Here is a 22,153-nt window from a genome sequence, read left to right on the forward strand (position 1 = left end):
GTAAAAGGGTCAATACGACAATCATGAACAAGCTTTAAAAATGCAGCATCTTACAATAAATTAGTAAAAGTTGGCAAGTAATACATCTTTTGCAACTTGGACGTGCACATGACACTCATAGTGAGATCATTTGGTGGGTGACAACATGAAGCTGCTGTCTTCTAAATCGTTCCTCCCACCCTGTGCAGTTAACACAGCCCACTGAACAATTAGGGCAGATTTTTCTGGCAATGAAGCACCATTAAATAAATTTTTATTCGTGCCACCGCCAGTATGGTGATGTGGTAATTTGCTACTTCATGGTTGATGATGTAACTCATTGAGTAAAATAATGGTGCACACTTGACACAACACCCATCATGATAGCTGAAGAAAAAAAAAGCATGGCACCACCCTTGTCAGTTTGTCAGTTTGTGCAACATTTGGAAGTGGCAGATTTCAGGCCACCCCTGATGCAACTGAAACTGGTTAAAGAATCATGGTTGATCCCTCTTTCATAGGAATTGGTAGAACATGAAAGTGAAACGCGTCTTCACAGAGGCCATTTCATGTTTGCTTCGTGAATTCGTGGTCCGCTGCAGCAAAAAGTGCACGATTAGCGGGCCGGTGACCGTGTTGCAAGTTTGCTTAACGCGCGGCGTCCTGTTGTCGAGCACCGTCCGGCTGGCGAGTGACGTCAGCGAAGGTGCGAGCATTCTGGTCCGGCTCCGTAGTGGCTACAGCAGCCAGTCGAGCTGCGACGTGCACAGCTGCAGGAATGCCAGTGGCAGAGTTCGCACCGTGCGCCACGAACGAGCGAAGATATTCTGCTCGACGCTGGCGTGTCTCTCGCCGGAGCAAAGAATGATTCACCCAGTGACGTCGTTGCCTTTCTGCACCGCTTAGCGCAGCAGTTGTCTTAGGTGGTGCAATGGCAAGCGAAGGAGTAGGCGATGCATTGCTGATGCACGTTGAAGCCATTGTGGCTTCAACGTGCATCAGCAATGCATCGTTTACTCCTTTGTAGGCGACACGGCACTATAGGCTAATCCGACGCAAAAGCCAGACCACAGAACACCTATATGGCCAAACCATGTGCGGTAACTGCCTACACGGGGCCACATACTCTGGCGTTGCAATTGTTCAGCCACCATGGGAATGGGAAGTACATGGATTTGTCTGATCTTCGTGCTTGTGGATTTAGACGTTCTTGTGACTTTGTTTATTGCGCTTCATGTGCCTTCACTGTCGTAAATTTCCTAGCAATGTATACTTTTCAAAGTGCAGAAGACGCTGCAAACACACACACAACCGTTACTAATTACAACGGTTCAGCTTGGCGAGGTGGCCAAATCGAAAGGCGCCAAGCGTCTCAATGCACTGGCTTGCCCGTGATAAACTTATAAGGGTGTTTTATGTCGCCTGTCGAGGCATTCGTCAGTGGCGTAATGGTTTCAACATCGGGCTTTTCTTCCAGAGTTTGTGTTCGAATCCTGCCATCGGACAATATTAATAATGTTTTATTGTACGATTATTTATTGTATAATTATTGTATGAAACTATGCATGAGGCTATACTTGGTTGTGTATTCCATGGCTACACTGCGTTGGACCCTCCGCTGTGCTGCGACTACTGAAGCGCTCCTTGTCGGTGCTCAGTGTCGCAATGCAGTGGTTCGCTTCACCGCTCCTAGATGGCGACTATCACATCCGTTGCCGGAAATCAGTCGTTAAACCGAGAAAAAGCACCTGTCTTAAAATAACCAAAATTCCTCATTTTTGTAAATGCCATAGTTGGTTTCATTGTACATATCTGGGTGGACTTTCTTGGCAAAGTTTATTACACAAGTGATGCAATAAGAATTATTTCTAAACGACAGCAACAACCTAAGGGCATTAGCTGTGGCAAATATGCATAAATGGTTCACTACCAACTAAGAGTAGAAAGGGCCAAGTGTCAAATCGCTGCATAAGAATGAATACATAGCCATTTGAAATGGTAATTCCAGGTGACAGGCACCACTGAAGCATTTTCGATTAAGAAATCCACATGGTTAGATAGCACATACCTATCTGTTGCCTTGATCTCGCTGGCTGTTACAGGCTGGGTCTTGTAGCAGGAGGCATTCCGCCTGAAGTATCTTTTCTCTTCCGGTGACGACGTGCTGCTGGAAAAGCCAGCAAATGGCCTGCAATGACATCAAAATGTTTGCTAGAAGCCCAAATGGAAGCTATGCATACATTTCCAAGCACGTGACACACACAAAACACAAACCTTCAATGAGTCAAGAACTGTAATGTTATTACTTTATCACAAGCAAAATAGAACTGCCTGACAAAGAAAACCGATTTTTCAATTTAACTCTAAACAATAGAGTTCACTGCACATGAATGTATGCTCCATTCATCGCTAAATCCCACAAGAAAGAATTTGCAAATCAGGGGTAGCCTGTACACTATGCTTTGATGGAGACTGCATGGGAGACATTGAGGTATAAAACCTTTTTCTGCTTGTCATGAAGTGTGAATTGAAATCTCTTGGTCCTGTGCCAGCCAACCAAATGCTCCAAGTTCCCTTCAATGTACATCTACTCAAACATAAAAAGCACTTGGCTGCACCCATCATGATAAACCTTCAGGAATGCTACAAAGACCATGTTAAGCTGGTCACTAAACCAATAACAAATAATGAAAGATTCAGGAATTCATTACAAATTTGTTTGCCAAGCCAAGACTTCATGGAATAGTAATTCAATTGAGCCTTCTTGGAAAGGTTCATTACCTTTAGCTCATGCAGCAACTTGTTGCTTGGTTAATTTCTGAGAACATTCATTATTTGAGCCAAATCATAATTCAGACAACTGAAAATTATGGTGAATTTCCTTATATTGTAAAAGCTTTAATATGCACTGAAAATGCAGCAGACCAATTAAAGCCAGCTAATTCAAGAAAAGCACTCAACTCAAACCCTATGGCTTCTGCAGGCTGAGCGGCATGGCCAGAGATGGCTGGTGGGAGGATATTTCTAAGGTGAAGACCTTACAAGACTATCTTTAGTATTCCTACTAGTGGGCATGTTCATGCACAGTGCTACAAAATTGCACCACGACCTTTGTGCGCACGCACCTAAATATTATACCCAGAATGTGCAAGCATGAGAATCTTTCAGCTATGATGCTCAGGAGTAGCCACTTTGTCACTCATGTATTTTGTACAATGTTGTCCGTGCTCATATGCCCTTTTGTATAGTACGATTTAATTCTGTACAATGAGATATTTTTGTTCACCTTCGAACAACTATTTCAAATAAGAAATTTGCCACCTCTAAGAGGTGAATTATTGCAAGTCGACAGTAACTGTATGTGCCAACGCCCACATTATAACAGCAAGATCTTTTCATTAGTTATACACATTGGCCTTATGTCACAATGAGTGGCAGTGCACCTGCCATAGCCTACTTTTTAGCCCTCACTGCTGCTTCCCAAAGCGTTCAGCTATAATGCAAAAGCAATGAAATAAATACAGCTTGCCTAAGAAATGCTAATGTCGCCCATCGACTTTCCTACTGTACAGAAACAACTGCAGGAAAACTGACAGACAAAATAAGTGCCTCTGCGAACACAAACTTTCGTAGCTTACAACCCTCTAACAGGCTTCTCAGCAGCAAAACGAGGGACTCCTTAGTAGTTATGCTTGAAAAGTACAATGGCAATTTGTTATGTAAAATTAGATTAGGTCGTGTGCACAGAATTAAGTCATGTGCATAGAAGGTTTCCCAGCAATCGTGCACAAAGCTTTAAAGGAAGCAAAGCATTCTATGGAAAAGAAATCAAGTGTGTGTTGCTAGCAGCAAGCAACGTATAGAAGCCTCCAGTATTTGTTTTGTATATGTGATAGGATTTAAAGCTGTTGTATTTGGCAGCAACAATGCCAAGTTTTAAAGAGACTGCTCAACTTGTCAACTCCTTAATTACAGGCTTTGCCGATTTCATAATGATGAAAGTCAGCATTAGACAAGGCAAACCGATTTGTAGACCATGGGTGCATACACAGTTCAAAATATTGGGCACCTAGCCTTGCAGTCAATGTACCCTATTTTGCAAAAATATTCGTAGTCAGCCCCAGTAGATGCACAACACAGGCAGATATTCATTTATCAACCTAGCAACGAAAACTGGAGGAGGGCTTTGCAGCACGATTCACATCTTTCACAGTGTCACAAGTGAAGTGCGGATCAGCTTCAGCAGGCAACATTTAAATGCACATATGAGAATTCAAAATGGTTTTGCTTTAGTTGAACTAGTCATAATTACAGCAAGAGTACTTATACCTCTGGCACATCCATACCAGCAAATCACACCTTCCTGGCCCAGTACTGTAGCCACAACAGTGCAAGCTGTGTAGTCACCAGATAGGTGTTCAAAAAAATTTTGACAGCAAGCTTCTGAAGACCTTTTATAATGCTGTAAAAATATGCTATAATAAACTTGGGACGCTTACTGAATTTAAAGAAAATGAGTGTTAAAGGCCCACTAAAAATCATTGTACTTCATTTCCTTACTTCACAAAAATTTAATTGCAATTCCTTACGCAATTCATGTAAGCTTGTGTTTTTCAAGAAATGCATGTTGAAGAAAGCCTTTTGACACTTTCTGTGCTACCAATAATGTTATTAAATATCATAAGCGAATTGTCTAGGAAGTGCTGGTGCTACTTATTATAGCAGCTGCTACTAAAGCAGCTCAATGCATTTTGCTAGGCTCAACTTCACTACGCTAGCGTAGCTAGCTAGCCAGCAGTGCCCAAAATGCAGAAGAAGATGACGGTTGAACCTGAAGCCCTCAACATATAAATCTTTCCACGGAGGATGCCGTGGGTGCCCCCATCACCGAAAAGCGGTGCTACTTAGCACCTGACATGGTTCAGCTGCCATGTTTGGGCAAGGGCTGGCTGCAATGGCACCTGGCTGTACAAGATGAATCTCACTATATGCTGTACAATTGCTTCTCTTGCGAGTTTTTCAGTGTGTGCATGCGTGTGCATGTGCACGTGTGTGTGTGTGTTTCGTTTAGTAGGGCATCCAGTCTGTTATACAAATTTCAGCAAAGAAGTGCCCTTGGTTACGCAATAGTAAACCAAACATGCACATTACTGGAAAGCTACCATTGCACGTAGCACAAGATACTTAACTAGTCTATTTCTGTTCATTCCATTCTGGCGAGACCAACGAAACTGGTCGAATTAAACAAAAGACAGAAAAAGGCCAACACGTTGATCGACCTGACAGTATTTGTCTTTAAAATTAGCATTGCCGCAATACAACTGTTATGTGGTTAATCATACCAAGCTGGGGAACGGTGCCACTGTTTTGTGACAGAGCACATGTTCCTTAATTTACACACGCACATGCTCAGTGTCCAGTCACAGTACGAGTACCGAGATGCCTAATAAGCATACTGGCAGGCTTTCAGGTACACATAGACCCCCCCCTTCTTTTGTTGGCTTTAAACGTCCCCTCGACTTTCGGAGTTTTTTCATCTTACCGCCTTCCTTTTCACTAGCTTTTCCAAGCGGCTTTTCTACGCTTCTCAGTGCACAGCGCGTGCAAGCACGTATAATTAAGGAACTCGGCCGTACTAGGCCGCGTTAACAGTCTCATATACGAGACATGCATGGCAGGTGAAATGAGGGCTCAAATCAGAACAGCTGTCAATAGCGGCCAGTGTGCTTATTTGGCGTCTGGGTGCTCAAACTGACTGGAGACAGCGCAGACTCGCCTGTATAATTAAGGAACGCGTATTATGCCCTGTAGCAGTGGTTCCTTTCCATTCTTGGTATACTTTGCAACAATACCTTGCATATGCTTCACCGCAGAACACGGCTATATTGCAGCGAAGCTGACCAGTCAAGTTCGAATTATTCGGAGAATTCGAATTCAAAAAGACGAATTAACCACAGTCTAATTAACAGAAGTCTACTGTACCTTTTTTCAGTAGACATGATTACATTTAGATATACTAGTGCATTTCTTTTAGGCATGTGCTGTCTTCTACGAGAGAAAAATGCTGCAGATCAGCATGCAAGACGGTTGCTTGCTAATTAAGCACTTTTTCCAATTATATATTAAGGACTATGTTTGGTGTCACTGTTTTCTGCTAATAGAGAAGAGTGGTGCCACAACTTCATCCCTGCATTTTGTAAAGGAGTCTCACAGGTGCAAACATGGCTTCAATATGCTTTCTATGTAAATGGAATGAAACGGGACTGCATTGAACTTCAGCACGACCAACAAAATTACGACAGTACCAATGAACCACGTGTGTTATGCTCATTGCTCACAGCACTTCATGCCCAAGCCAATGGAGTTTGTTAGCTGTCTTCCATCCCTGCGTTTTATAAATTAGAGCTCTAGGCCTCCGCAGAATGTTGTTGACCATGCAGAATAATAACATCACTGTCCAATATTGAAGTTTTTTAGTGTCCGATGTTTACTTAGATGAAGCTGCAAATTAATAATCAGAGTACCAACATGGAGAATAAACAAGCATAATTATCTTAAGTGCAAAGCTCAGTTGACAAATGCCAGTTGTTTTCTTTTTAAGATTACAAATATGTCGAAAATGAATACTGGGTACAAAGATTTATACTTACGGAGACCTCAATGCAATGGGCCTGTTCCTTCTTAGGGCAACCTCGTCAACTGCTGCTCTGTGTGGAGAGATGTCAGCCTGAAGACCAGTGCCAAGAGGTCCCGAAGTGCTGTCCGATAGGGGACAGCTCACAACCTTGGACTCTGACACTGAATGTCCCCCTTCCAGAGCCAATTGCAAGGAATCGGCCACAACACACTCGTGGAGCCTACCAGGTTCAGGTTTTTCTTCTGTACCAGTCCGTACTGCAACAGTGTTTGCTGCAGTTTCCACAAAACTGAGGACGGGTTTGGTTTCGAGTTCAGTGGAGTGAGACCTCCTCCGCACAACAATGGCGTCTCCTTTGTCCGGGGAGTGCTCGTGGCTCCAACGCCTCTGCTGCTGGTTTTTGAGTATGGGCTTCAGGCGTTCCTCGGCATCCTCGTCGACGGACTTGCGCTTGAGGATGGGTTTTGGCTCACTATGAACACAAGTGTCCTCGTGCTTCTTGAGAATTGGCTTAGGCTTGGCAGTGTCCTCTGGTTTGGCAATGTCCTCCTTGCTTTTGAGTATAGAGTGGAGCTCAGGAGAGTGGTCCCTCTCTTCTGAGCTGCTTGAGCGATTCTTCAGAATAGAGTGGCGTGGTTTGTCGTCTTCCCTTGCGTTGGCTTTCAAGATGCTGTGTACGGACTCTGAAAGTGAGGCACTCCGCTCACTCTTTCTTTGAAGGTTCAATTCTTCAAGCTTTGTCTCAACGGTTTTCTCGCCCTCACAAGAAACTTCCCTTTTTTCAAGTTCTACCTCCCCTAACAGACTTGTACTTCTTTCAGAGGCTTCGTGCTGGAAACTTGGCTGTTCGGCTGCAAGCAAGTCTAATTCCTTTCTTGGTGGCCCCACTTGAGCACTGCTCTGTACATGGGAAGTAAGGTCGCTGCACAAACTAGACAAACCTGGACTGGACTGCACTGTCCCACAGTTTTCGGGTACCTACAAAGATTCTATCTAGTGTTAGAGTGTGATGCGCCTGCGGTGTTAACTTTTCTTGACTACCGATGATAGTGGATGAGCTTTCCAAAGCAGCAGGCTTGCTCTCTACAGGAACATTCAAACCTGTCGCAGTGGTATCCGGAGCTATCGTCGTCAACGGTGGCTGCTTTACAGGAGAGTATGACTTCGTCCAGGGCCTAAGCACTTCTGGCTTTGTGAACTGGCTTGAGCTTTCAGACAAGCAACTGGTGTCAATCGCTACACTAACACTGGGCAGTTGCACTTTGGCAACAGCACTTTTGGAACTGGAGGCCTGTCTTTCAGAAGGCTGCAGGTACGATGTCGAGGTTGTATGAAAGGTCACGCTGAACACTTTCGGTGATGTTGGCTCTCCCTTGTCACACGGAACATCAGGGAGCACTGAGCAATACTTGTTGAAAGCAGTGGCTTGAGGCTCTTCCTCTCCCGACAAAGTACTGCTGCAACTTGGGTCTTCCTCGCCAAACGTGTCAAAGGCGTCCAATTGTTTGCCACCTGGCTGTGGGCTCACCTGTCATACAAAAAGGTGACAGTACAATTATAGCAAGTCCAGAGCAAGTAGAGAGACAAAAACAGGCCCAAACTAGTATATGTGGTAAAAGCAGTTGGTGCACAGCAAAGGAATCCTGCAGATCCCATTAAATCTACAGTATGGTTTTCTGCTAAAGAGAACATGCTGTTAGTATTCAGCCATCAATTATCACTGAGATATAACATAAAAGAAAAAAAATTGATGTATAAATGAAAGTCCAATTGATTATATCAGCCCCTCCATTCAAATAAAGGCAAACAAGTTCTCCAGTTACAATTGCTTTATTACAGGATAGGTGTTCCCCTTAACTGTGGACTGTACACCTATTCTTACTACACCTTGCCACCATAATGGGTGCCTACGTAATAAAAACATTGATTTATTAAGACTAACATTTTCTCATTTGTGTCATGCTTGCATGTTAGGGCAGATGTAAACTAAGTGCTAGAGGCAGCCTTGCCATTTGCAAATGAAATACAATACATTATCTGGCAGTGCAGTAAGCACTCAAGGTATGAAAATGGTGGCATTCTGTTGCTCCCTTAGCAGTCTCAAGAATGTAAGAACATTGTGGCAGCCCTGTGAGAGCAACAATTCTAATACTTCAACTTTTTTTTTTTTTTTGAAAAAGAAAGGAATGCAGCAGTAATAGTGCCACACTGCAGCCACAGTTACCTGCACCAGATTCACGTTGTGAAATACCACAAAGCGCTTATTAACTGGTGCTCACATATGAATATAATACGACTATCAGAGCTGGCTTATGCTCATTGTCCTGTTTGAATATTGCATAAGAAACTCACGTTTTCCAACTTGAAAGTGATAAAAAAAACTGTACATATGCGCACGCACACACCTTATACAAAACATGCTTTAGCAAAGTTCATTGAGTGCCTTTGATGGCAGTTAATCTAGTTCATCAAAAGTCAAACCATACCTTGCGATATTAACAGTAAATACCGATAACAGTGCCTGGCTTGTGGGTGTGCACCCTGCTGTCCTTTTCACATACTAAAGAAAGCAATAAACTCTGCAATATGTCCCATACCATGTGTGCCAGAAATGCTTGTGCAAACTGTCAGCAAAAATACTTATGTAGCCATTGCATAGCACTTGCGTAGAGGTTGCCTAGAACCGAAGCTTATCAGCGAGGATTACCAACATCACAGTACCAGACAAACGAATGCATGGCCACAGCGCAGCATTAGCAGCAAGTCTAACTCCACTTTTAAATGTGTAAGACTCACATGCGGAACAATGTTCTCGGCCTGGTTTTCGGCAGCATGACCAGATGGGGGCTTCTCGTCAGACGCCGGCTTCGAATCCCCCAAAGTACCAGGTCGGCGTGACTGCAGCTGGCCTACATGCAAACAATGGTCTTGTACCAGCTGCTACAATGTTATGCAACTAATACAATGTGACAAGTTATGTAATATAGGTTCACTGTTCATTCCACATGAGAACGAGTCTAATAGCACAGATAACAAGAAGTAAAAACAAACTCAAGTACTAGAAGAACAGAAGAAAATGGCAAGCCATTAAGGAAAGAAAATAGCATTATGCAATGAATGCTTTTTGATTAACTGTTGCTACTGAAAAACAAGTAAAGAAGAAACAAATAGGTAAAATTGGAGTCTTCATGAGCCCACTCTGAGAAACTGCCCATTGAAAGCACCCAAGATCACTGAAAATTGAACAGAAAAAAAAAATGACAAACAAGCACCATGCATCAACAAGAGAAGAGTTCATTTGAAATATTGCCATGTGTAACAGTTTAAAGGTGAAAAGACCCTTAAAAGAACTGCCATACTAGTACACACATTTTTTTAATGAAGGACTTCATGGTTTTACTGCATAAGTTACAAGCATCTGTGCTGAATGGTAAAGGTATGCTAAACAGGAATTAAGTAAAACGTTTGCAGTGAAGAAAAATTATTAATACATGGACCATTAATGTATAAATAGTCTCCATGGGAGCAGTGCTGGTTCCTTAAGCAGCTTTGTCACCTCACAGAACAGTTGCAATGCACCAACATATCACTGAAAAAATTGCCTGCTGTTAGTACATGTATCTTGATGATGTAGCCTCTTACATTATAAAAAAATTGTATGCCTCGAAACATGACTCTGTAGCAGAAACACACACATTCACCACACATGCAGACATATCAACTTTGGAATGAAGCTGGCTGCACAAGTGAACCCCTACTCCAAAGTGGTTTTCAACCCAGTTGACTATTTCAAGCAGTAGTAAGGAGCACAACTAGATGGCAACAGATAAAATGGCTATAAGGAAGCTAGAAACAGAAGCACCACAAGAGTCTAAAGGCAAGCAGCCAAGGCATCTTTCTAAACTCCATTGTGATAATTGGAAATTCAGGAATCAAGCTCTCATGGGGGACATGTGTAGCCAAAACATCGGAACCGATTTCGACACATTCATCCCAGAATAGGAAGTGATGTATGAGCTGGTCAAAGAACAAGAGTTGTCAAAGAGAGGTTTAGCAACATTGCATAGAAACATGATCCTACTAAAGTACTGAAAGTAATCTTGTGCTTCTCCTATAGGAAGATGGAAATTCTGTTAGACAAAAGCAGCAGAACTGTCAACCAACTGAATGGAACATTACACTTGACCAGAAAATAAAGTGTGGCTACATTGTTAGAACCTTTTGGCCAATTTGGCCCTTCTGAAGGAAATGCAATCCATTACTTCTACCACATCTGCTACCAAGGGGCTCGCTTTCTGTTGGAGAGAGGTATCAATTATGGCTACCGAGAGACGAGAATAAAGAGGGCATAAAGGTGCTCAGCCTGGCCCTACCTGTCAGGAAAACGCTTGAAGGCTCCTTTTCTAGCACTCGTTTGACACCAAAGCCTTGTGCACCCAGCACAATCAGTAGGGCGAACACTAGGTCACTTTTGCAGAACTCCGAAAGAGCTGTCTGCGCGCAGGCTCAGCGTACGACGCAGCATCGCTGCATGGAGACCCGCCGACAGAAGAAAACTGGTGGATGGCAAGGCTAAGCGGGTGGCTGCCTGCGGGCTTTGAAACTGGGTTCTTCTAGCCGTGAAAGCAGTTTCGAAAAGCAGGGCAACCAAGGCTGGGATGGAGGCGAGGGCTGTCACGAGAATGGGGGGGGGGGGAGGGGGGGGGCAGCGGGGGAAGAGACCAAAAGGGCAGGGGAGCGCTGCTATTTTGGACGCATGGCGGGGTGTCAAGTGAGCGCGCATCATGGCCAGACCCAAACAAACAAAAAAGCTGGGAAGTAGAAGAGCCCACAATGCAAGGCGCAGCAACAGCATCTGCCAGACTGTACAAAATCCAGCCCAACTGGGATGCAGCCAGAAAAAAACTAGTACATTACACCTGCAGAATTTTTTTTTTTTTAGGTGTGGTACTATCACTGTTCTGTGGCTTTGAAAGGTTTTCATATGTTCCAAACCTGGCAAAAGCATGCGCAAAATTAGTTAAGCATACTCTTATGAGAGTGTATGAGAGTGTATGAGAGAGTGTATGAGAGTGTATCAATACTATATCAAACAACAAATTTTTTTCTTAAATCACTGAACAGTTTGGAAGACCCTGCCTGCTCAAAGTGAATAATTTAGAAACTCTTGGGATCTAGAGAGGATACATATATTCAAACAACCAAAGTTCTCTCAGTATGCAAGCAAGTTAGTATGGCAGTGTACAATAATGAAAAATTAGTACCAGCAGTGACCACAATACAATGTGCAACAGTACAATACAATGTACACAGGCAATCCCTTGGGTTGCTAGGCACCCCTTGGCTTTGTGTAGTACCTAAACGTTACTAGAACTTTACCATGAGTTGCCATGCATTCGAGAAACAAGTGGAAGGCAAGTGCTTTACATACACATGTACAGCCTCCTGCATTTTGAGCTATATCATCACGCGTCATTTTAGCGCCTTGAAACGGCGATAATCAGCGAGACCGGCCACAGGACACATTGATAAAGGCAGATGTTTGCCGAGCTTTATCCTTTGTTTCTACAAGCTGCAAAAGCTGGAAAAGCTACAAAATAAAGCGAAGGGATGAATGCCAACGTCTTTCACTGTCCACAAGAGCAGTGCCATCCTTTGTGACAAATACCAACTAAGGTTATTGGACAAAGCACTTCAGAAATGCCTGCAACAACACGAACACGGCAAAGCCTTTCACAGATTGCACGGTGATGCACCACGTGACTTCGAAGACCTGCCGGTCTCACTGATTATCGCCATTTCAAGGCGCTAAAATGACGCGTGATGAACGCTCACGCAATATAGCTCAAAATGCGGGAGGCTTGACGTGCCTACACAGCAGTACTCAAGGTGGCTATTAATATGTCGTAAGGACATCAATGCAGCTCCAACAATGTTCTGAATCAGGTGAGGGCTGTGCATAATGAAACAGTGGCAACTCGCAACTTGGAAACTGGGAAAAAGTGAAACTCCAGTCAAAATAGGTGATATTTATAATACCAGCAATATAAAATAATTATCCTGCAATAATTATGCAGACAATGCAAAGACAATGGAATGAACACCTTATGACCTTGTTCTCTTATGATAGATTGCTAATCTGATAACTGAAAAAGAAAAGCTCGCTCCGCGTTTGAATCACTCTCGCTGGGCACAATCGCATTAGATTTGATCTCCACTACTTCCATGTTCAAACTTGACTGTACATAAGCAAGTTTAACACATTTACGTGCAAGCCTGTTGAAAAGCATGTTATGAACATTTACGAACAAATTAGTTAAGTCCTTGTTTAGTTTTAGAAAAATTAGTTTATATAGTGAAGGTATCTGTAGCAGCCTAGAAGCTATAGTCAGCGGCTTATTAGTGCAAAGTAGGGGTGTGCGAATATTCGAAAAGTTCGAATAATATATTTTTAATATTCGTATTCAATTCGAAAAATATACATTTGAAGATGTTAGAATATTCGAGAATATATTGTTGGCTGTGCTGGAGCAAACACAGTTCTTAGCATTTGTTTCTATCTAATCTAAGAATACTGGGGCGACTTTGTGCTGAATTTTGCAATGATTTCGTGCCGCTAGCAAGATTTCGCCTGTAATGCACAGCCACTAAACGTCTAAACTTTGCGGGGAAGCCAGCCTCTCTCTAGCAAGGTGCACGGGTTTGCAGAAAGCGAGGGTGCACTTTTTTTTCAGCGCCATCCCCAATTCTGAGCTTATTTATTGCTTCACAGCAAGTGCGATGAGTGACAACTGGCACAGGGTCAAATGCATCCGAGTTTACAGGCATTTGATGCGGTAAATTAACATGAGCTAAATAGTTAAAATACGCAATGCTTTAGTATAACGGCTTACTAGTCTAGTTTTTTAACACTGACAATGTAATCGCGATGTTCCAACATAACAAGTTAACCCAACTTGCTAATAAATGCATCTGCCATATCATTATTCAACATTCGATTCGATATTCGAAGCTAAGTATACGTATTCGTATTAGAAAATTTTGATATTTGCACACCCCCTGTGCAAAGGCATTGCCATGAGGCTGAGGGTTCCACGTGCTTCACAGAGTCCCAGACGCCAACCCTGGACCAAAACCCAGCGGGCATCCTGTATTAAGCCATGTTTGAAAGCTACACTCAGCTTTCAAAAGGAAACTGAAATTATACAGGGTGTCCGAACTATCATGCACCAAGATTTTTAAAAATTCAGAGCCCTTCCACTACTGTGAAGATGGAAGCCAGCGAAGCTGCAATTATGGTGGGTCTGCTATAGTGAATATTACTATAGTGAATTTATATATTATTGACTATATTGAGCGTCTTCGGCATGTTCGTCAGTACAAGAACACCGGCGTCTCATTTTCGCCCAGCGAAATGGCCAAGTAGTGCGTTTGCTGCGCCAAGTCCTCATCATCATAGACTAGCGTATGAGCCACAGCTTTCATAGCCACGGCACACTGCACGGCATCGTCAGGATCCTGGAACATGTGGTTAAATGAGCGTCCGTCCCATAGCAAGTCCGAAGGGCAACTGCTGATATCTCTACGTCGCGAGACTAAGAGGGGCAATAATTGGTGGGACATACTGCTGCCGAGTATCGTGACACATGTGAAAGAGGCATTGGTGGTGGCGATGAGCCATCCATCATCTGTTTTGACACCTGTGCTAAGGCACAACTGGCGGGAAGCCGTCACGCACGTGGAGCCAAACTACCATGGACATGGAGCCGAAAATTATTGTTCTACACGTCGTTTTGTCCGCGGACACAATCCGCCAGAACCTAGCCATATACAGCTTCGCTGTAATATGCAAATGCCACTTAGCTGGATAGAACCAAGGTAACGTTTGCCGTCACTTGGAGATATTCCAATTATTTCTTGCATTACGCCTAATTGCATAATTAGTCTTAATCAACTTATCAAACATTGTAATTGAATGAAAAGTGTCAATGAGAAAATTGTAGCGCAACATGAAAAACTCCCGATGCAGCTTTCTGTTGCACAATACGTGCTACATAAAAGCGTTTTTCCCGAGCGTGAAAGAAGCACGCAAATACACGCAAAATTGCCTCGTGACTGGCCGCTCGAGGCACTTTGCATGTATGCACAGGCTTCTTTCACGCTCTGCAGCAGTGCCATTTTAAGTTGGTCTCGGAGAGAAAGACGAACTTTAATCACAATTATGAACGAGTCAGTGGCCTAAGTACGGAAGAGGGTTTGCAGCGAGGGTATCTTACACATTCATGCATGCACACACAAAAGCAATGAAACTGGCCTTGCGATTTCGTAAAATACAGAGGTTGATGCAGAACAAAACCTGACAACTTAGAAGAAGTAGTTAGGTGCCTGCTTTTTAAGGTCCACTTACCCATTGAACCTCGTGAAGGGGAGTGCCTCACAGCTGCCGGTGGTTTCCGCTTGATGGGGCTCTTTTCGACAGTTGGTTTGGAAGACCCAGCCACAACTTTGTTCTCTGCTCTGCTGCTGCCAGAGAAAACTTGAGCCTGCACACCAAAGCACTGGCCTAAGATTACATGCAAGGAACACAATTAAAGCTAAATAGGTAACACGAAAAGGAAGAGTAAGGACCCTGGGATCAAAACAGCATGGAAGTGGGACATGGGAGAGTCTACGTGCAGCTCCTAGTGCATATATGTGTATTCCTTTGTTCTGTGTCCCATTTCGTGCTGCATTAATTATAAGGACAACATCAGGCTAGCATGTGATTCGGCGGGTGTGGCTAAACCCAATACAGGGGCAAACTATAGCCACAGGGGAGACCATCACACAGTAGACTGCATGTTGAATTAGTCTGCTAATGATACAAGTATGGCAGCAACTCTTCAGCATCAAAATATCCTTTTATACACTGCAGTAAAAGCTCCTCAGCAGAATCACGTGCAAACCAAACTTCACTACACAACAAAAGAGGTTCGGCAACTCTGGACAATATGCACCAGTATGGAATATTTGCTTTAAATATTGCATCAGGCAAAAATTCAACAGCAAGAATAATAAAATAATATGACTTGCAGTGTGGCTGTTATTAGCATTCCAGTCAGTTTGCACGGTTTTTGTGAACAATGAGACAACCCAGATGCGATCCTTCCCTTACCCTTGCTGGGATGTTGTCATTCAGGTCCAGGGGCCTCAAACTTTGACGCTCTCCACGATGTGGCAGTTCTGGCTTTGACAGTTGTTCGGCTGCAATAGTATTGTGGACAATGAACGATTAATTCTGCACAAGCAAGAGCCTTGATGCAATCATATACAGTCGACTCCCATTAATTCGACCCCGACGGGACTGACGAAATTGATTGAATTATCCGACGAGTCAAATTAAACAAGATGCGGAAAAAACGTCTGCACACTCCGTTTCATTTGGTAGTATTTGCCCGAGTCTAACACGCCCCCCAATCAAATTCTCGCCCGCTTTCTATGCATCCAAAGTGGAAACTAACTAAGAGAACATTAACACTCCTAAACAAACGTGCACTAGATTTTTTTGCAAGAAAATGGGCAAGGGTCTAACATATGTAGTACAGAGGTGGCCGGTTTTCCAACGTCAGCTTTGCTGTGCTATTTTCGAAGTCAGCTTCACCGCTATACAGCCGTGTTAAACAAGGTATATGAATGCAAATTTCAGCTCAATATTCAGGGAAAAAAAAGCTGCGCATCAGAACCAGGTAAATACTATTATCAGACATTATGAGCTGCCGTTATTGCTCGAAATTCTTGCTAGGACAAGCCAAAAATCGACATTTTCGACGGACAAGTTTGAATTATCTAATCAATGGAAGTCTACTACTGTACAACAAAGCTACGACTAGCAAGCTTGGAATTATTTCCCAATGCTTAACAAGGAGCTGCAAAGAAAAACCTTCAACCAAGTCTAACATAACCAAAAACTTGCCCGTTCACTGCAAGCTATAGATAGCTTGCAGTAGTGAGGGCAACACTGCTTTACAATATCTTTATTTGCTTCAAGGGGTACTCATTTATCTTGCCTTTTATTTTCTTGCTTTGTTAGATAGCTGCCGATTCCATAATGATGGTATAGTGCCAGAATTCTCCAAGCACATAACCCATCATTTATATTCTCTTTAATGTGACCAGCTCAAAATATGCACCAAAAGTAGTGCAGCTTTCTGGCATAGGGTGTGTTAAAGAGCACACTTCCTACATCACAAAAAACAAACGTAATGGTCACGTGGTACCACAAAGCGCTGACAGGGCTCAGTCAGCCTTATGAGCCAGGTGCAGCGGTTGAAAGCCACAAAATAGCCATGTTGTCAAAAGTTGGGTGCCACCACGGGCGATTCATTCCTTTCATTCTTCACATTCAACACAGGTCATCTGCTATCACTTCCCTCGAAATGTGCACCATTCACACCTTTTTTTCCTTCATTATCTCGCCACCTAAAGCCATCGGCAAGACAATCACAAGGCATTATCGACCACTGGACCAGCCTGCATGTCAGTGATATCACGTGAACACAACCCCAAATTTTTGGGACGTGTTAGATGTTCTGGTCAACATACTCTCAGCATCTTTCCATTTGGTGCACGTTTTTAATTCATAACGTCAAAAGAATGTAATGTATTGCATGTCCAAGGAATTTAAGCCTCATACTGTCATTACACAGTTGGCAGGTACTTTTCAGCCGAAAGAAATATTCCATACGCATACTCTTATAAGCCGTCTCTTCGAAGCACTTCTCAGTTCATGAAAACTGGCTTCACGAGAGGTAGCAGATGTGATGAAAACTTCTGGGAAGGCAAAGCCTGCTTCCTGTCAATGTCACTCAGCACTATATAGTTGCAAGTTGGGCAGCAGTAATTATGTCAACCAATGGTACAGCCATGCACAGCATCAATGTTTTGCAAGCATGTAAATGTGCTTAAACGGCCTCTAATCCACCCCAAGCTCAAAAACTTGTTATGCAATGGCCGATCAGCGCTATTCAACCATGAACATATTATAGCCGCAAGGATTTTTGTAATGGCGCAGTAATAGCAAAGTTACAGGCATTTGATGAACGAGTATGCTGCCACCACTGTTTCTCTCGCTCCTTCGCTACTGTCCAGACTCACTCTTACCCTTGGTACTCTCCCCAACTCTATGCAATGCAACAAAAGCTACTGGTCGCGCGTCAGCACACCAGAAGAAAGGCTCCTTCATTTCCCACCGACAATCGCCCTCCACGTGAAGCTGACTGAATGGAATCTTCATAAAAGGTTCAGTGGAACACAATGAGCGAGCTTTCTCCATTCTCGAAACAGTCGGCTCTCATGTTCATGTCGTTCCTCGTCAACCAACCAATCGACAGTGTTAACCCCTGGTGACGTCACCACGTGCTGAGCGGCATAGGAAAGACCAGGAGAGGAGCACGGGATCGTTTTTTGAATTTGTGGCGATCCAGCAGAGTGAAGCGCTGCCACATTCACCAAGGATGATGGTCATGCATTCTCTACACAAGGCGCGCGTTTGGTTTAAATGCGTAAAAAATGTGTCTAGGGACTCTTCAACAGCTGCGGAATTAAAAAAAAAAGAGGGCAGCGTACACTTAGTGCTTTTCTCCACTTCTGTTAAGCACATTTACATGCTTACAATGCTCAACTAACTCGACCAACTAGCTGTACTGCTCAATGTTATGTCATGCAAGAATGAATGTACTATCAAGCAATTAATGAAGGATACAGCAGCAGCCGCATCCCCTGAACATTGCATGAAAAACATGCCACAACAGGAAATTCTACAAGTACAGCATTGTATACACACACTCAGCGTCTTGCATCTACACTGCTTCAAAACAAAAAAAGAAAAAAAAATTTATCCTACCTGAAGCACCCTGTGTATTGGCAGCATGGGAGAGCGCACGAAGACTGCAAAATAGGAAAGGAGTTGACAGGTGACAAAACTTCAAACACAAAATTCAACAAAAGAACACAGCACGAGTCCTGAACAAAGGTATTTAAAGCAGACAAAACTGCACGACGATGCAATGAAACAAACTTAATTTTAAAGGCACAAGTACGAGTCCAATTCTTACTGCATAAAAATGATCTGTGTTGCAGCTAGTCATTCAAAGACAAATGAGCAGCGAACTAGCATTGAAATCAGATTTATGAGGTTGTAGTTGCAGTAAAAAGCTTGGCTAAATATGAATTCTTTAACCCTTTCAGACAGTGTACAGAATACTGTACATTGTGAACTTGCACCTTTTTCTCAAAGCGTATTACATGCGCGGTCAATTTGCAGTTCTAGCCTAATTCTGGACACTTCGTCTCGCAACTGGAGCTTACTGCGCCATACAAAATATACAGATAAAGCTAATGTGCAAAATGTTCAGCATGAAAGCACACGCTCTACTGTTGCCAGATAAGCAACTTCATTTTTTTTCCTGCACTTACGGCATTGTGTAAGGCCTTAAAAAAATTACCTGGTCATATAATGATCATGAGAGTGTCTCAAGATCAAATTGCAACACCCCCACTCACTGTGTCCTCTCAGTATTAAAATTTGTGCATGGCGACAAATTCGTACAAAGCACCACAGTAGACGCGCTTGGATCGCTCTACTTGTTCCTACGTGCTCTACCTAGTCAACAGTTTGTCGCACTGCCTACTTCGTTTCAAGATAGGGAACTTGATGGGAATCAGCCATATGCAGTCTAGTTCCTGGAGAAAATGCATCGAGGGACATGTCGGACGTGGACTCAAATGACAAGGATGTTGCTGAAGTTGATTTCGACTACCTACTGAACTAAAGGCAAAGATGGAGAATGTGCAAGACGTGAAATTTACAGGTACTGTGAAGTGTAGACAATACTGGAAAAAAAAAAAATCGAGATCCGGCGGAAGAAAGACTGAACGTGGCAGAAACTACATCAAGTGCAAGCTTTTGGACTGTGCCTTGTGCTAGCAGCCGCCATCAGACAGTGCTATGTGCACATGCGAGCCATCATCACAGCCTACCAATGCTGGACTGCCGTTTTAGGCCTATGAGTCATCCTGTTTTGACATAGATGGCTTATTCATTTATTGATTGGTCTACAATGCTGTAATCATTCAAGAAAACAGCATAACTGTGATGTGGTTTGGGACATCCATTAGTGATAGCAATGACAACACTGGCACACTTGTTACTTTAGTAATTGCTGAGGCACTCAATCTCACTATTGGTTCCCGTTTTCCTGTTGACGGGCCAGTCATGCGTTTGGGTGCATGACCAACATGATTTTGATATTGCGTAGTACTGCAAATTGAGAGATATGATGGTTCACGTCTCTTGAAGTCCACCGCCAGCATATGCATTGGGAAGAAAGCGTGCAAATTATTTTCTGTTGGTTTTCAATTGTGCTTTACAAAGAAGCACCAGGCATTACAGCACTCAGCCCATCACTCTGTCTCACCAAGAAAAATTACAGGCTTGTAAACGAGATGCTTGAAGTATAATTAAAATGGCGTTCAGTTCAATTTTTTTCGTGTGGGCGTTGCCATACAGTTTCGACACCCTTTCAGTAACAGGAGTAACAGTAGCAACTCATTGTGCACGATAGTATATGCACCCAATCCACAAGGGTTTCATTAAATCTAAACTGCAGATCAAAATTACTACACTAAATTGCAAGTATACGCACACACTGGAACTCTGATCAGGACAAGAAAACACTGTTACAAAGCAGATTTCATTACAACAAGGTTTGTTATATTGAAGTTAAACTGTGGTCAAACTTGCACGTGGGAACATATGTGTGGAAGAGCTTTTTTTGAACACACAGCTAACAGCTGCCATTACAGGAGTTACATTACACCCTGTTAGCCACTGCATATCTGCAGACCATAACGGAAATAAGGTCCTGCATTGAAACCACGTATTACATGCATGTCATCGCATTTTACTTTGACACGTCAAATCCAGCCATAGGCGAGTTGATTTCGCATGCCGTCATCTAAGGCGCCATCGGCTCGCATGGGATTTCTTCCGATTGAGTTGCAGCGATGGATCAGCCATGAGACTTTTTGGTGCAGACCTTGTCGCAGGCAGAAAGTTGATTTGGAGCAGCAATAATCAATATTGGTGCAGACTCAAGCTTGAGATCCATGCATCATGGTCACAATGCAACTCAAATAGTCAATAAATATAGTGGAGCTGCGTTTATGCGCATAAATGTGGCATTTGGGATAAAAATTATCAATTTACATGGCATGAATGCAATGGAAAGCACCAAAGTGCGGGAAGAAGTGGTTTGCGAAAATATGCACGAACAAGTGCTTGTGTTTGTGCATCTTTCCACTAAGACTTCTTGCAATTCAGTGGTTACTGCTGCAGTCACATCATGAAGCTAGACCAACTTGCCAAAATCGCAATGCTTATCAACATATACATTTTTTATAGAATGGCTTTCCCTGTGCGGATATCACGGTATAATGTCACTTATACAATTTCAACATGCAAGAGGCGTACGCACTTGCACCGTACTTAATTAAGCAAGCAAGAAAAATTTCAGCACAAGAATATGTTAGGAAGGCCCCGCCCTACAGGATGTGTGCGACTAAACCGAAGTTGTAGTGTGGACCTCCAAGGGTTTTTTTTGTTTTGTTTTTTTCACTTCTAACACACAATATCTCTCCTGCATAACTGTCCGTTAAATCATGTGAAGGCTGTTTAGATTACAACCACCAGATCTGCTCTCCCAATCGTGCAGGCAAGGAAGGGCCCCACTCATAGCAACGTATGTGCCAGTGGTTAGGGATAGGAATAAACTATTTGTCCAAAGGTTATGGCTGTTGGTTCCCGGGGCTAGTGTATAATACACGGTACTTATCAAGCGCACATTCAACGAGTACACTAAACATTGTGCAACCAAACGTTATCCGAGGCTTATTTTTGATCACCAGCCTCCTTGAGCGAGCATCATGCCACAGTAGCATGAGGAATAGAGTTCTGCAGAATAAACAGCACAAATAAGACCACACAGTGGAGGTATATTGAAAACTCTGCCAGAGAGAAATAATAAAAAAAAGCATGAAGGAAGGAAATAAATTAACAGGGAGCATTACATCACACAGCCAGCCTTGGCAAGCCAACTCTCCGTGAAGTCATTCCATTCGCTTTTCCCCTCGAAGTGTCAGCTCATCACATGACCTCCGAGACTCAGTGGATTGGCCAAGAATGTTTGGCTCTCGGTAGTTTTTATCAATACACAGTTCATTACACCCTGCCATAGCTCTGCCTGAAGAGATGGGACCACTAAAGCCTACCGCAAGCTCTGATGCGACGATCATGTCTACCTACCAACATGAAAAAACAGATAAGATCAATGACTATCGGGCACCTTTCAGTTTTGCTTAGTAAAAAAAAATTCGGTGTGTGAAAGGTCAGTTTAGTTTCACCATTTCTAGGGTGTCAGTGGCATGCATGTTCCCCTTAGAGCAAAAATAAAAAAAAAAGGAAAGAAAGCTGACAGTCGGCACTTTTCCCTGCCCTCTGTA

The 22,153-nt window shown here is 43.1% G+C and overlaps 1 protein-coding gene across 1 annotated transcript in view; it reads right to left on the minus strand.

Annotated features, from left to right (window-relative positions):
* The window catches only part of LOC119440646 (uncharacterized), a 62,368-nt gene that overhangs the window by 12,365 nt on the left and 27,850 nt on the right, over positions 1 to 22,153 (minus strand). The window contains exons 3-8 of the mRNA XM_049662996.1: positions 15,771 to 15,859; positions 15,024 to 15,159; positions 9,413 to 9,525; positions 7,863 to 8,144; positions 6,630 to 7,594; positions 2,048 to 2,167 (exon numbers count right to left, since the gene is read on the minus strand). Coding sequence (XP_049518953.1) covers positions 2,048 to 2,167; positions 6,630 to 7,594; positions 7,863 to 8,144; positions 9,413 to 9,525; positions 15,024 to 15,159; positions 15,771 to 15,859 — 1,705 coding nt within the window. The remainder of the gene's footprint in view (positions 1 to 2,047; positions 2,168 to 6,629; positions 7,595 to 7,862; positions 8,145 to 9,412; positions 9,526 to 15,023; positions 15,160 to 15,770; positions 15,860 to 22,153) is intronic.

Source organism: Dermacentor silvarum, chromosome 2 (assembly GCF_013339745.2).
Source record: "Dermacentor silvarum isolate Dsil-2018 chromosome 2, BIME_Dsil_1.4, whole genome shotgun sequence".
Lineage (NCBI taxonomy): Eukaryota > Metazoa > Arthropoda > Arachnida > Ixodida > Ixodidae > Dermacentor > Dermacentor silvarum.